General features: G+C 34.7%; 1 protein-coding gene across 1 annotated transcript; it reads right to left on the bottom strand.

The window, feature by feature from the left end:
- Nucleotides 1-1,165: 1,165 nt before the first annotated feature.
- Nucleotides 1,166-16,385, bottom strand: LOC138697142 (neuropeptide SIFamide-like). The gene is made up of 4 exons (XM_069822721.1): nucleotides 16,314-16,385; nucleotides 4,629-4,775; nucleotides 3,157-3,263; nucleotides 1,166-1,345 (listed from the first exon to the last, which is right to left on the bottom strand). The coding sequence occupies exons 2-3, from the start codon at nucleotides 4,771-4,773 to the stop codon at nucleotides 3,169-3,171; spliced, it is 240 nt and encodes a 79-aa protein (XP_069678822.1). The 5' UTR covers nucleotides 4,774-4,775; nucleotides 16,314-16,385; the 3' UTR covers nucleotides 1,166-1,345; nucleotides 3,157-3,168.
- Between the last annotated feature and the right edge of the window lie 518 nt (nucleotides 16,386-16,903).

Here is a 16,903-nt window from a genome sequence, read left to right as displayed (position 1 = left end):
ATCTCTATCGATAGAATTGAACTCTAGGCACATGGTCCGTTTCATTCCATTTATAACCGAGTGTTTTCTCAGAAGGCTGTAGTTTTAACAATTTCATCGTTTTCCAGGCTAATATCTTGGATACGCCTGTCCATTGAGCTAACTTTCTTAACGATTTTTGGAGGGTTGTTCTTGTGTATAGCCTATATCTTTACGTTCATTTTTCTTCAGTTAAATCTCGATTTAAGTGTCTTCGTTTTTACTTAAAAATGAGCCAGGTTTGCTCAATTTTCTTGCACTAAATTCTGGGTTGTTGAATTAGATGATACTTGAACGCCAAGATATTTCAATGTAAATATAGCACGATACATTTGTACGATTTCTTCACAATATACGTATTATTACAAAATTGAAAATTCACTCTTCTAAAATGTAGTGCATTGCAACGAACTAAAGTAAACTGCACTGAATGGAAGTCAGCTGTATATTAATGCTGTAAACTTGACGTCCATTTTCAGGCCGCGTTATCTGTCCATACTACCCGACGCAGTACCTTCCCACGCTTGATCCAGGCGAAATGTGCATATAGCTTTCCAAAAATACGCTATGAAATATTTCATATTAAACCATTTTTATCTCGAAAAGGAAGGAAAAACGAGACAAATTGTATTATTTTTTTTTATCTAAAAGAGTAACCCCTTGAAATTAATGACATTAGGCCTACTTGCTGTTCCTCCTGTATAGAATAAGTGAATAGACATATGTGTAGACGGATGGATGCCGGCAGGAAGGGAGAATTGGGGCTGGGTTGAATAAATGGATTGATTGATTAATGGGTGTGTAAGTAGATACGTAACCGAAGAGTGAGTTTTAGAATGGAAGAATGGATGATCTGTCTGCCTCTACAGAATGGGAGGGAATTGTATTTATTTATAATAAGAAGAAGTGAAAAGTCAACTGTTAAATTAAAATGTAGCTAATGCTTGAATATCTGTAACTGGGCAACGTGAAGAATTGTCAATTATCCAACGTGGAGCACGATTTTTTAGAATTGTTCTGTCTGTAATATTTTATGAAAATAAAATTTCAGCGCAAATACATGTTCAGCATCATCGACTGTTTTAATATGTTGTGCATTTCACAAGGAAACATACAAGGCTAAATAACTTTTAACACGTTAAGAGTATGCAATGTAATGGTGTTTATTTATAATATATACATAGCTCTGAAAATGTTAATATATTTTATGGCACATGTGAATTGTAGTTTCATGATGAAATGAAATGCTGTCCTTCCATGTTAACACAATGTGGACTACCTCTGTTCGGGACATTAAAGGTAGACGAGTGATGACTGGAAGAGACACCTGTAAGTAGACAAAATAAAAAAGATAATTATTGGTAAGAACATAAGCCAAGTCCACATCTGTGGAGTAACGGTCAGCTCGTCTGGCCGCGAAACCAGGTGGCCCGGGTTCGAATCCCGGTCGGGGCAAGTTATCTGGTTGAGGTTTTTTCCGAGGTTTTCCCTCAACCCAATACGAGCAAATGCTGGGTAACTTCCGGTGCTGGACCCCGGACTCATTTCACCGGCATTATCACCTTCATTTCATTCAGACGCTAAATAACCTGAGATGTTGATACAGCGTCGTAAAATAACCCAATAAGAAGAAGAAGAACATAAGCCAATCTCAGCATCTACAAATGAATGTTAAAGATAAATCTTCATTTCTGTAACCGGGGCTCAATCAATCGCATGCGGTAGCACATTCTTTATAGTCATTATCAGACGTCTCCAAAAGCGTACTCGCGAGTAAGCCCCTGAACGGAACCGAAGCCAGTATGTAATGAGCGCTCTCTGCCTCACCCATCTCCACCTGTACTGTACTCAATGTTTATGCGCAAACGAAGAGCAGTGGCGGGCTGCCATTATCACTGTGTTGGTCGAAGTGTTCCACCGTTTCACAATGTCTTCTAATCATGGACGTAGTACAATCAAAGATAAATAGGAAGTGAATTTTTTGTGTTAATGGGGAGAATGTGAAATGCTTAATTTGTTCGAAAATTCTTAAGGGTATGTTAAAATTCAACATGCGACGACACTACTCGACTCTTCACAAAGAATATCATACAATTACAGGCATGTTGGACATGTGAAAATAATTTATTTTGGGGCTAACTGTATAACTGTCGGTTATACATAATAGTCAGTATATTACTCAGTTCCGCATGACAAACATATAGTTTTTCGTTTAATTCCAGGTGAAATGCGTAGGCCTACAAATATTTTGATAAATATGAAATAAGAAAATACAAACACAAATTACACATGTGTCCTCAGTCTTAAACAAAAAAAGCTTCTTGCTAGCTATGTTCTAGCTTGGAATATTGGAAAATCAATGAAGCGCTTTACAGAAACATCATTTGTAAAATCGTGCATAGAGGACGTTACTAAAATACTGTGTCCAGAACGAAGTCAAAGTTTAAGAAAATTAAATTGTTTCTAATTACAGTTGAGAGAAGGAATTTCAAGATTGTAAACGTAATTGAATCTGAAGTCGAAACCACAACTAACCAGTTTGTAGTTTACTCACTTTCATTGGACGAAACACAGATATAAATGACAAAGCTCACCTAGCCATATTCATCCGAGGAGTTAATGACCATTTTACTGTTTCTGAATGTCTTCTAGATGTAATTACAAAATACAACTGGAGAAGATCTTTTCCAGGCACTGAAAAACACCATAGAACAGAAGAGGTTGAATTTGCAATTGTGTCTATAGCAACAGACGGGAGCTCCAGCTTCATAGTATGTCAAAAGAATATACAAACGTATATTTCTTATTCTTTTGATGATATTATTTGTAAACATAAGCAGACCGCTGCCACGATCCCCCACTGATCGCTTCCATTTGTTGAGGTACGAGTCTCTTCCCCTTCTCTAGCCTTACAGTACACTGTGTTCGGTGGGCAGCATCGAGAGCACGAATGACGATACGCTTTTTTGGAGATCTCTGGTCATTATGGACCTAAATGGATAGGCCTACCATTTAACGCTTATTTTTAATAGGCTGTGGTGTCGTTATATAAATTGTTCCGTAAATCTGTTTACCAGGATAAAAATTATATTCACAATAAATATAATAATATACTGCTGATGATCGCCCGCATATTACCTGCATCGAAGATCAGTTGTTCTCTTGTTGCTGTGGAAACCACGTGGGGCAGACCTCTACAGCCATCTCGCAAAGAGAGCTTAGAGCCTTGCTATTGCTGTCATAGTCTGTGAAGCAAAATAGATTTATTTTTGGCATAAGAACCTTACATATGTACAATACTGTTCTAAAAGAGGGAGGAAAGCAATTAATTTTAAATTCGGTCAGGTAGCTGACATTAAATATATCGATTGGGGAAAGAAACACACTGCAACCTAATGTAAGAATAATCTCAATATGTCTTTTCATGTTCTCAAGTTGTTCAGTGTAGTCGATGTTTTTAAAGAAAATGAAAGCCCTGGTACGAACCTCAACTAGGATATTTCTCTGTCTACATCTGTTACTGAAGAGAAATCAACAGAAATATATGAAATGACAAGACATTTATAATATTTTTGTAAATGCATAATGAATGGAGTGTCTTCAGTTTGTGCTTTGTAAATATTTGTTTAAATTTGAAATTACGAAAGCAAATTTATAAAAAGTTTCGTGATTATGAAATATCACTTTCCCGCGGTGGTTTATAATTTCAGATCAGTACAGAGAATTTCTTACAAAGCTTGATATATCTAAAATGATTATTCTTTATAAGTTTGAATAATTTATTTTCATGTAAACCTGACATGGAGCTGAGATTAAATTTATCGTTCGGGGAAAGAAACACACTGCAACCTAATGTAAGAATAATTTCAATATACAGTATCTTTCCATATTCTCAAGTTATTCAGTGTAGTCTGTGGTTTTGAAGAAAATGGAAGCCGGAGTACGAACTTCAACTAAGTTATTTCACCTAGAATATATTTTATAAATGTATAATAAATGAAGTTTCTTCAGTTTGCTCTTTGTAAATACTTGTTTGTTTAAAATTTAAACAAACTACAAAAAGTTTCTTAGTATGAAATCTCACTTTTCCGTGGTGGTTTATAAATTTAGAAAGCCACAGAGAATTTCTTAATATATTTATAATGATTATTCTATATAATTTTGAACAATTCTGCAATGCCTGGGAAAAGTGACATATTAGTTTCCACAAATCTTCTTTGATAATTTATTGACAACTTACGGAATATCTGCTGGCTTAGCAAAAGAGACATTAGTATTTCTCTCATTACAATAATTCATACAGAAAAAAATCAAATCGACATAAACCAGTGTAAGTTGTCAATAAATGATCGAAAACGGTTTGTGGAAACTGACTTATGTCACTTTTCCCAGGCACTGCAGAATTTATCTTCATGTAAAGTTGCAAAAGATAATTGTAAGAAATCTTCTTAAAATTCTCTTCAGGTTTGAACACTCCAGTAAAGGAAAAAAAAAAAAAAAAGACATGACAATGGGAAACATAGACTTTTTTGACTGAAATAAACCAGATCATATTGTTCCGATCATGAAAAAGAATAACTCCTGAGTTAAATGAATGAGAAGGCACGTACCCATGGGGAGAGCGTTGCCCGTCCGCTTGCCGTACATGCTGCCGTTGAAGGGCAGTCGTCGAAATGGGGGTCCTGGGTTGCAGGCCACCAGCACAGCCAGCAGCAGAAGGGCCACCAGGGAAAGAACGGTGCAGGCGAATTTCATGGCTAGGACAATATGAGGCAACTGAGTTAAATTTATTATCTGGATTAGTCCTCAGTTACAGTACGATTATTTAGTCCTGACAGTCGCCGGCGAGTCCATTAAGTTACGCCAAGGGATGTTCAGGTTAGTCTGTTGCCTTCAGTCAAAGGGATCGGATGTCTCGTATGCGGTATAGCGTTGTATTTCCAGTACAATTGAGCTGTATTGCATTCCTTTAGCGAACGCTCGCCCTTATCTCTACTCCGTAACTCTTCCCACTACTCCTATTACTTCCGCTCTTTCGCGTCGCTGAGCTGTCAGGACTAAACAATCGGGCTGTACGTCATTCTCAGTCATGCCCGTTAGGGGACTCGTTTGCCGAGAAATTTACTTCCTTGATTAGGTGAGGTGCCTATTCTGATGATGTATAACTGATGGTGAAAGGTTGATTAGGATCGTGAAGAAGTCAGCTCGTGGAACTTTGAATCGGTACTATCCCACCATTCTCATGGGGGAACTTGGGAAACCAAGAAAAGCCCAAATTAGGACAGCCATCCCTGAGATCAAACCCTAGGACTTCCGGAATACAATGCGGAGATAATAATCATTAATTTTTAGTGCTTGTAATTTCCGAATATTGTCACAAGTGACAGCATTTCTGTGTATAAATTTAGAGGATTCCCATTAAATTTCAGGTCATTTATATTGTTAACGTTTCTACTCATTGTAATATGTCTGTGGTAATAAAATTACAATTAATAATAGTAATAGTAATAATAATAATAATAATAATAATAATAATAATAATATAATAATAATAATAATAATAAAAACAATAATATAAAGAATAGTGATTAGAAAATTGTTGTAACAGGCTTAAACAATGTTGAATTCTGCGTTGAATATGAACTTCTCGTACTTACTTACAAAATGGCTTTTAAGGAACCGGAGGTTCACTGCCGCCCTCACGTAAGGCGCCCTCGGTTCCTATTCTCAGCAAGATTAATCCAGTCCCTAGCATCATATCACACCTCCCTCAAATCAATTTAATATTGTCCTCCCATCTACGTCTCGGCCTCCCCAAAGGTCTTTTTCCATCAGGTCTTCCAACTAACACTCTATATGCATTTCTGGACTCACCCATACGTGCTACATGCCCTGTCCATCTCAAACGTCTGGATTTAATATTCCTAATTATGTCAGGTGAAGAATACAATGCGTGCAGTTCTGCGCTGTGTAACTTCATTCGTCTTATCCCTAAAATATAGTGGGGATCAGCTTACTTAATACCTTAAGGGTGAAACCTAACCATTCTTCCCCTTTTACTACATATGCTAGTGGATTATAGAGATTTTCTAGTTCTCAGGTTGAATTTTCTTTTACCAACTTTGTTTCGAATTTTGGGTACTGACAAATACTACAACTGGCAGTTATTTCCTAACTGTTATGTTGGCAGTAACAATTTAGGTTTGCAGTAAAGGAAACTGATGAAAATGCAAACAAGTAAATATATTTTTAGGTTAGGTCTCATGAATCATAAACTGTATAGTCAAAGCAATGAATTTCATGTTGCCAGAGAAAACACATTTTAATATTAGATCACACTAATCCTAATTACCAACATAATGTGCGAGAAGTCCAGAAGGAAAATATACTGTATTTCATAAATTATTGAACCATTTAGGAAATACCTCGCAACATAAAGGTGAGATATGGTAAATAAGCAAGACACTGTTATTGCTAATACTGTATTATTATTATTATTATTATTATTATTATTATTATTATTATTATTACTACTACTACAATACGTAGCATTGTTATTTTACCCCTCTTTGGTGATATCTGGTATTAGTTGGCAACACTGAAGAGACGGCCAAATTAGATTTTTAGAAACTACACTTACGTGATTCTCTCTATATTTTCCTAAGCACCTTATTCTCGAATACCCTTAACCTCTGTCCCTCTCTCAAAGTGAGAGTTAAGTTTCACAACCATACAAAACAACCGGTAATATAACTGTTTCATAAATTCTATCAGATTTTTTGAAAGCAGACTGCATGATGAACTTCTCGTACCATACGAATATTGTACTTCAGTTACTGCACGGTACCGTTGCTTGATATACTAGCCCACCTCGCTCCAGTGTGAGCTATGTGAACATGTTTTTATTCCCGCGTTGTACAGGACTACATAAATCTATTATTAATGGTTCTGTACCGAAAGATATATATTTCCGAAGTAGTAAAAAATGTACGTCAAGTCTTAGAAATGAAGTTTGTGTTTATCATTTTCGGTGCTGATTAAATATCACTCATAGCCAATGTTTTCGAAAAGCAATCACTCTCAAAGCCTTCTATATCTTCTGTCGTATTTCATATCCTACTCTGTTGTAAGTGAACTCCATTAATATTACACACAAGCTATAAGCAAATAGCTCAAGCGTTCTGTTCGCGGTTGGATTTAAATACTGCATCAATCCATATCATAACATTATCGAAAACTTATGACATATCACTCGCCTGCAGAACTAAGATACAATTTTTAGTACTCATTTGTATTATTTATTTATTATAGTATCTTTAGCAGAGTTATAACACAATATTTAGCTTGTCAATTTAACTCTTACTTACATATATAAGTTTATACAACACTGGACATTTTTGTTCTTGGTTTCCATCTACCAGAAAACAGAAGTGAAAAGTAACTTTTATGTAAAATCCGAGTATTATTGTAGTATAGGTCTATGTACCGTATTTTTTTTTATTTAGTGAGTATGCCCCAACGAGTATAACTCATATGCAAGGGCTATACAAGAACACATACATATGTTATACAATGCAATTTTAAAAGTCATGAAACTACAGTCTGTGAAAACAAACAATAACACAAGAATTTATGAAAGAAAGGAAGCAAAATAAGAACAAATAATAGGATGGCATAAAATTTTGGGCAAAAGAAGAAAAACATTGAAACCATGAAATAAATCAGTCGACTGAGGATTAAAATAAATAATCTTCCTAAAAACGTATTTTTAAACAATTCTTAAAACACCGGCAATTTGGTAAAATTCTCTATTCTAAAGGAAGTTGGTTAAAAGTTGTTGTTAAAGAATGGTTAAGTCCTTTCGTTCCATAAGTTACTGAGCTATGCTGAGAAAAATATGTATTGTCTTTTTGTCTTGTTAAATAAGTATGTATATCTTTATTAAACTGAAGTGTAATATTACTATGTATTAAATTGTTAATAACTTTGTACATGAAAATGGCAGCACCTAATTTGATAATTGATTCAACTGGTAGAACGAAGGAAAATTGATATAGATATTTAACCGGAGTCAAGTAATGAAAACCCAATCAATTTCTTAAAGCTCTATTTTGAATAATTTGTAAAGGTCTCAAAGCAGTTTTCTTATTATGTCCCCAAATAAATGACATACACATTAAATGAGAATGGACAAAAGCATAATATATATTCAAGAGACAAGGTATAGGCAAAGATCTTTTAAGCCTTTTCAAAATACCAGACATTGGAGCAGTTTTCTCACAGACAGCCAAAATAGTATGCTTATCCAATGTTAAATGTTCATCAACAATCAAACCTAAAAATTTAACTGATGCAACTTTTTGTATTACAGAATCATTAAACTTGAATTCTTTCGGAATAATATAACAAAATGAAGGTTTAGTGAACACAGTACATTGTTAATGTAGTTATTAGTGCACAATATCTACTAGCATAAAATTAATACAATAAAAATACCTATAATTAATTGGTTGGAATCCATAATGTGTCCACTTGAAGTGTGCACACTGATTGAATAACGATTAGTAATACAGAAGATATAAAAGCTGCAAATATCCATCCAAGAATGTAAAAACAGTATGACAAATTGTAAGATCCGTGCCAATTTTTGTAAACGAGTTGAAGGGTTAAAAAAAAGTAAAAAAGAACCATACACCAAAAAATGCAAATTTGGGATATTAAGCAAATTGAGCGTATTGTAGCGGCCGTCTACTGAATTAGTTGTTAGGAGAAAAAACACCATAGGCCTATGTTATAGGATTGGAAATTTTCAGTGTTTTCATAAAACAAACATAGTTCAAAGACTTTTTTTTTGTGAAAACAGTCATTGTACAGCCAGGGCAATGATAGCATTTACAAATATCCCATTCATATCATTTTTAAACATTTAATTTCTGCTAAAATTTAATCATATTGAAAGCAAAGTAAAGTAAATCCATGACGCTACAGCCCTTAGCAGGGACAAGACCGACTAGCCGGCTGCTGGCCTCACGTCCAAATGCCGAAGCAGAGGTGGACGATCATCCAACCAGAATGAAGGTATCGTGTGGTTAGCACGATGATCCCCCAACCGTTATAGCTGGTTTGCGAAACCGGATTTCGCTACATATCGTAGCTCCCCAAGTGCATCAAGATGCTGGGTGGGCACCGGTCCCATACACTGACCGAAATTTCATGAGAAAATTTCTTCCCCCCTGAGGACTTGAATCAGCGCGCATTCCGTCACGCGAGTCTTAGGCGGGATGCCTTAGATCGCGACGCCACGGCGCAGGACATATTGAAAGTATTTTGATAAAATAAATTTATTCTCTGGAAAAGGGGCCAATAAAATATATATATATATATATATATATATATATATATATTTATTTGTAACACTATTAAAGTGGGAATGCATTGTTTAATCAAAACTTGTAGACAAATATTATTGCATTTAAATCGCAATTACATAAAATAAATCATTCAATCTTTGTTTTCTCGAAACATGACTTTTGCTTATGGGCCCTTTTTCCGGCTATCGCCTCAATTAATTACTTTAACAGTGTTTTCCACATCTCATTGGGAAAACAAGACAAAACCAAAACCACTTTTTCTTTACACCTAATTTTGAAGGAAAAAGTGTAAATAGAATAGACACTGAAAACACTTTAGAAAATGGCGTTTATTGAGTTTTGTCTAAACTGTTCTCTTAAGCAATGTTTTCTAAATGAAGACGACTCCACTTCACCATAGTGTCGTACAGTATTATATCCGTCTGGTGTGTAGCCCGAAGTTCAGAGCAGCGAAACAAGGACGGGAATGTGGAAAACCCTTGTTAATAATACTACGGTTATTAATAGGATTATTTCGTTGAAACCGAATCGGGGTCAGGAACCTCTAGTGCAGATCTTGTGCGACTCGTTGGCATTCTCCACGCGTTCTGCGCAGGTGCACCTGTTGCTTGTGACAAGAGAATAGCGCGGCCCGTCCCGGTTCGCAAAACGCGAGCGCCAGCCTCTTACGCCTGCCAGCTACTGACACCTCCAGCTAAGGAAATATTAGAACTGGCTCCACAGGTTTGCCGTAAGCGAATTTTACATAATTTAAATGGCCGGTCATTGTGTGCAATAGTTACGGCCCAGCTTTAATGCTCCCAGGAGACCAAGGTCGTGTGTTCGAGTCAAGGCTACGTTATGGATATTTTTCCATTCTAGTATTAGTATTTAGTATTTATTTATTTAATCTGGTAGAGATAAGGCCGTCAGGCCTTCTCCGCCCCTCTACCAGGGGATTACAACTATAATATGAAGAATAAAATTACAATTAATATTAAATTTACAATTACAATTACAATAAAGTACGACAAGATTACCTGATTAATGAAAGCTAGACATTTTATCATAGAAGTTAAGAACAAATAATATTTTTGTATTTACTGAATTACAAATTAAATCTAGAATAACAAAATTCTATAGTGATGAAATTACCGGATATTGAAATATTTTGTGATATATTAAGAGAACTATTTACAAGAAACCATATCTGAACGAGTCTCAATTACTGACCAAGCGCCTAGTAAGTTTGCGTTTGAATTGAGTTTTATTTCGACAGTCCCTGATGCTAGCAGGTAATGAATTCCGAAGTCTTGGCAGGGCTATTGTGAAAGAGGATGAGTATGAGGAGGTGCGATGGGATGGTATTGTTAGTACTGTTTCATGGCGAGAGCGTGTGTTCAGATTGTGGTGGGAAGAAAGGTAAGTGAAGCGAGGCGACAGGTACGAAGGAATAGAAGAGTTCAAGATTTCGAAGAGAAGGAGAAGTGAATGTAAATTTCTTTTCTTATCTAGTTTAAGCCAACCTATTATTTCCTGGGATGGGGTGATATGATCATATTTACGAACATTGCTTACAAAACGTACACACAAATTATGAGCCCGGTGAAGTTTCGTTTTGTTGTCGCTGGAAAGGTCAGTGAGTAAAATGTTAGCATAGTCAAAATAGGGAAATACAAGCGTCTGCACAAGGGACTTTTTTAAGCAAGAGGGAAGATGAACATTCTCAGTGTGATGTTCTGTGTTGTCTCAGATCAAGGTCTCGCATCTTCAAATCAGTATGACGTAGAGAAATTGATCTTAAGACACGGAATTGCCTATATTGACAATGTTAGATTACGGCCCGGTTTCTTCAACCTTTGTGTGTTATTCCATTTTAACTGTAAACTTAACAGTTGAAGCATTTCTTCAACTACTGTTAGTACTAACAGATTGTTAAAACCCATGTTAATTTAACTGCCCAATTTCATGCAGTTAAATAATTCAACTCTCTGTTAGCATGGAAGTATTCAATATTGCTTTTGCGTTAGATGCTGAACTTATATATTTTAATTATTTAGAAAATTATATCCATGAATACATAAACAGAGCGGATGATTTAAGTGATTTGACAGAACAGAAGTTCATATAAAAATATAGGCTATTTTCTGCCAAGCCTCACTTTTCGTTTTCAAGTAGATTCGTTTGTTTGTTTATTCTTAATATGGTTTATACTGCGAAATTATTTCCAGCAGAAAGCTTCTCTCGAACGAAGAGAAATTAGTCCCACGATTTCTTTTTGTTCCAGTGTTTTTGTTTGTTTATTCTTAATATGGTTTATACTGCGAAATTATTTCCAGCAGAAGGCTTCTCTCGAACGAAGAGAAATTAGTCCCACGATTTCTTTTTGTTCCAGTGTTTTTGTTTGTTTATTCTTAATATGGTTTATACTGCGAAATTATTTCCAGCAGAAGGCTTCTCTCGAACGAAGAGAAATTAGTCCCACGATTTCTTTTTGTTCCAGTGTTTTTGTTTGTTTATTCTTAATATGGTTTATACTGCGAAATTGTTTCCAGCAGAAGGCTTCTCTCGAACGAAGAGAAATTAGTCCCACGATTTCTTTTTGTTCCAGTGTTTTTGTTTGTTTATTCTTAATATGGTTTATACTGCGAAATTATTTCCAGCAGAAGGCTTCTCTCGAACGAAGAGAAATTAGTCCCACGATTTCTTTTTGTTCCAGTATTTTCCATTTCACAACAGCAATACCAATACGCTGCTCCAAGTTACTATGATACAGACGACGGAAAGAAGCATAAATCAAATCTGAGAGAATAGAAAGACTTCTATCCTCTCTGAATCAAACAACGGAAACAAGCGAGAATCGCAATTTTTAGAATTCAGAAAACAGGATTGAGCCCATACTTGGTTATAGGTTATGGTTAAACTTCAGAATCTCTGGTCCTAACAGAGAGTTAATAAACAGAATGTTAAAATGTGAAATGTAAAGTTGAAGAAACACAATATTTTAACAGCAATTTATGCTTTTAACTTATAGTTAATTAACGCTATGTTAACTGCATTTTAACAGACCTTGAAGAAACCGTGCCTATGTCTTAGATAAGGAACTTTTTCTCAAAACTGTTGCAGCTAGACAACTGATTTTTATAGGTCATGTATACATAACTTGACTTTATGCTGAAACAGAAATTTTTCTTTAATTTATATCCTTAATGAAAAATAATTTTTCTCCTATTTGTATATTTTTTCAACGATTTTCAGTACATTATCCCCTATAACATATAAAAAATTCAACAGATTTCAAAAACATTGTTTCAGTATACATAAAAAATCAAAATAAGTAATTCCTAAAAATTCCAACTTTCTAGGTTAAATAGAAGCTGAGAAAATATTTGTTTTGTATGGAAAAACTAAACTTTTGAGGAAAATAAGCGTTGAAATAAGACTTATCTGAATAATATTGCTACGAACCCTTTTCAGAGAAACGAAAAATCAACATGAATATAATTTTAGTATAGTCATATGTGATATACCATATTAAAGAGGAAAAATCAAATAATTTATTTTTATTTATTTATTTAATCTGGTGGAATTAAGGCCATTAGGCCCTCTCTACCACACCACCAGAATAAAAATAGACACATACAAGAAACAAATGCAGAGCGAAGCAGCAAATAAGAAATATTAATAAAATTGCAGATACAAATACAAAAATCACAAATGCAAAAAGAATAAGGGAGAGAAAAAAATATATGAGTAGGAAAATAAGATCACAATGTGCACAAAAGGTTCTAATACAGTATATTGTCTACCTAATACATTAGTGATTAAGTAAAATGATTAAATATCTAGAAGTAAGTGGCTGACTATGTCAATATAAAGCGGAACAATACAGTAACAATTTCGAAACAACCGCAATAAGTTAGAATACTCAGTTTACTGCATTGCGCTCTACGCACTAAGAAAATGCTTAATGAGTTTGTTTTTGAACACTGTTAAATTCTGACAGTCTCTGATGTCACTGGGTAGGGTATTCCACAAGCGCGACAGCGAGATTGTGTATGATGATGAATACGATGATGTCTTATGTGTTGGTATATAAGAATGAAATAGAAAAGTAAAAATAAGATATAATTCTTCGCCAAAAATCCGTAAATTTATGAAGAATGAGAGTTGAAATTAAAACTTGTATATCCCTACTTAGAGAATCTAAAAATTAAAATGGATACAATATGAGTATAGTCATATATCATATAGTATTTTAAAGAGAGAAAACCAAATAATATATTTGAAAAAAAAAAATGTTTACTGAAGGACCGTAAAACAGGGTGAATAGAGAAGCAGGGGTGAATAGGGACGAATTTTTAATATTTTATACTTCTTTGTGTTAAAGAGTAAATTCAGTATAGTAATAAGGTTGTTTATTTGTTCACTCGTTATGAATAAAAGAACATAAACACTCTTACTGCTATATTTAATCTTTGACACAAAGAAATAAAAAATAGTAAAAATTCGTGCCTGTTCACCCTTGCGTCCCTACTCACGCCATTTTACAGTAATCCAGAATCACAGGCTGGTAAGTTGCAAACCTAAAAGGCATACGAATTTTAAGAAACAAACCCCTTCAGTCTTGTTCGCAGACGATGGATTAAGGAGATAAAATACAAATGTCAGCAAATACGAGTAGATTACAAAAAAGTATCACATACTGTTTAAAATCACGACACAATAAAGTATCATGAAGGGAAGAGTCTGAGTTAGGTTTAAAAGTGTAACAAATAATGATACAATAGAAAAACAAAAAAAATTTAATTATCTTGGCTGTTTAATATTTTATATAAAAATGTATAGTAGGAAAATAAATAAAATTGTATTCAACCCACAGTGCTTCTCGAGACAACCTTAAACTGTAACATGTTAATAAAAGATACCAGATTAAAATAACTATTTAAAGCTTTTGGTAACAAGTATTCCCTTATAGAAGTGAGGTTTATTAAAGAACATGATAAATCACAAATAACGATAGCAAAGATAATATTTTTAAGAAAAAACAGTTAAATATTACCAGGCAGGTTTAAAAGATTCAATTTCAAAATAATAGATAGGCCTCCAATTCAAAACTATAAGGAAAAATGAATACAATATAGACGAATATGAGGAGATAAGACTACCAAATTATGTGAAATAGTAAAGGGAAAGGAAGAGGCAAAGTCCTGAAACGAATTCCTTGCTGTTTCTGAGACCGGAACAGGCCATGAAATCTATAACCGTGATTGTATATGAATCAGAAGTCAATAATTGAATGAAATCTCTGTAAACACTGGCCCAGATTAAAGCAGTTTTATTCGTTTTTATGTTATTTTGTTATTCTTAGTCTTGTAAAAACTTATTTCTAGAAAAGACAGTAGTTTGAAATACAAATATTTTGTCATTAGAACAGACTGATTTCTTTTTATACATTTTGTTTAGTTTTCTTGTTTTACGCAAAAAAAAATACTTGCTAACAGGGCGGGTTATAAGAAGAAAAATATTAAATTTTACATGGTGTGTTGTAATCAGAATCACGCAAGTGAAGTGAGTAGACATTAGATACACACATCGTGTGTTGTAATGTACAGTATTGGCAAAAAAACCGGACCAACCCTTGTAGCTGATTTCAGAGCCTTGTTCGCTCAGAGCACGATAGACTGGTAACTAAGACGTTCGTGGTTTAAATCCTGCCTGGGAAGGAAACTTTTTTTTGTCCCTTATTCAAATTTATTCGGAAAACTTTTCGATTACAGCGATATTTTACTACTTAATTAACTTATTATTCCCAGAACATGAATTTTACCAGCAATCGAAAAGTATTGGGAATAAATTTGAATAAGTTTCCTTCCCAGGCAGGATTCGAACGACGAAAGTCTTAGTTACAAGTCTATCGAGCTCTGGAGTGAACAAGGCTCTGAAATCAGCTACAAGAGTCGGTCCGGCTTTTTTTGCTACTACTGTAGCTGTGCATATGTACTCAATAACATAGCTTCAGGGAACTTCAGTAATAAGAATTTCAGAAATAAAACGCGACTATTGACTTCCGATCGTGGGGGGAAAAAAAAGTAGTATATACACCATGGGATCAAAATACAATCATATTTAATAATATATTATTGTGGTATTACTAGTTTTATTAAAAGAGTACAGTAGAACCTCTATTATCCGTGGTAATGAAGGGGATGGGCTGAACGGTTAATCGAAAAATCGGATAACCCGTACCATGAACAATTTTGTAATTTCCGCCAAGGTCTTGTATTTAACTCTCTATGTAGTGGATCAGAAGTTCACTAATTTAAGACTGGTTGTCAACGACGGGTTTTTAAGAGACTAGAAAGCCCTTTGTAATGCCTGTCTCAGGAAAGATAGGAATAAAAGAGTCGTCATATTGTAGATTTACGTACTTTTTACACTTTATCCTTGTTTTTTTATTAAATCGCGCAGTTATAATTCAAATCTCATTTTCTGATGCGAGATGAGCCACAGTTTGTCTTTCTCAAACCATTCAATTATTTTCATTTTTTTTTCGATAATTTGCACAACACGTTATCTGTTAACACCAGTAGAAGACATTTCATATACAAGTTACATTATAGAACGCTAATTCGAACAGTAGACAATGCTGTGTAACGATAAAGGCTTGCAAAACATTCTCTAGCAAAAATATATGTAAAATCTACTAATATGATGAACAAAACAAATCTTCATATACCGGTAAGTTATTTATTTCTGAAGAAGAAAAAAAGAAAAGAGCGAGAAATAGACAGTCGGATAATCCGCCAATCGGTTAATAGGGTGACGGATAATCGGAGTTCTGCTGTAATTCTTTTTAAAATAACTGATTCAACTTAAAATGCGATTTTACATACATTTTGAAAGCTTTTGTTCTTTACTCGGTTCAGAGCTGGCAACACTCACCTGATGTTGAAGCTGTGGACTGCAGGGACAGTTGGGCTCTGTGCTGCGATGTCCAGACCTCCGACTCTTTTATACGGCGTCACACAAGTGTATGTGAGACTCGTGACAAATTCTGCTCATATTTCCATATTCTGGCGTCAGGACTTGACAGCTTCGAAATGGATGCGGCTGCCCCCGTCATGTTAACATATTGCAACACTCGGAGAACCAATTCAGCGAAATAATGTCTCATCAGAAGATTACATTTGCGAAATAGTCTTTCTTTAACATTTATTCTCTTTCCTCTTTGTCTTCAAATTTGCCCTCTGTCAGGAAAAGAGTTGTTTTAGGTGCCGTAATTGTACGACATGGGGCCCACAACTCCACTGATACTACTAGAACTATTACTACTACTACTACCACCACCACTGCAACTACTGTTACTACAACTACTACTACTCAGGCTACTAGTGTTATAACTGCTTGCTATAAATTCAAAACACTCTACTTTGGTTTCTGGTAGCGAGAATATAAATTCATCTATAAAAATTAGTGGACGTGTCTCTGTTACTGTATTCTGCGTCGTTGTAAATGGTGACTTTGGGCCATGC

The sequence above is a fragment of the Periplaneta americana genome, chromosome 3 (assembly GCF_040183065.1).
Source record: "Periplaneta americana isolate PAMFEO1 chromosome 3, P.americana_PAMFEO1_priV1, whole genome shotgun sequence".
Taxonomy (NCBI): Eukaryota; Metazoa; Arthropoda; class Insecta; order Blattodea; family Blattidae; genus Periplaneta; species Periplaneta americana.
Note: the sequence above shows the minus strand (reverse complement) of the source record. Positions and strands in the feature narration are given on the sequence as shown.

Excerpts from the sequence above, each read along its gene's own strand:
- LOC138697142 (XM_069822721.1), bottom strand. The coding sequence starts at position 4,773 with ATGAAATTCGCCTGCACCGTTCTTTCCCTGGTGGCCCTTCTGCTGCTG. Across the intron at positions 3,264-4,628 it reads GGGCAACGCTCTCCCCATGG|ACTATGACAGCAATAGCAAG; the intron begins GTACGTGCCTTC and ends TTTGCTTCACAG.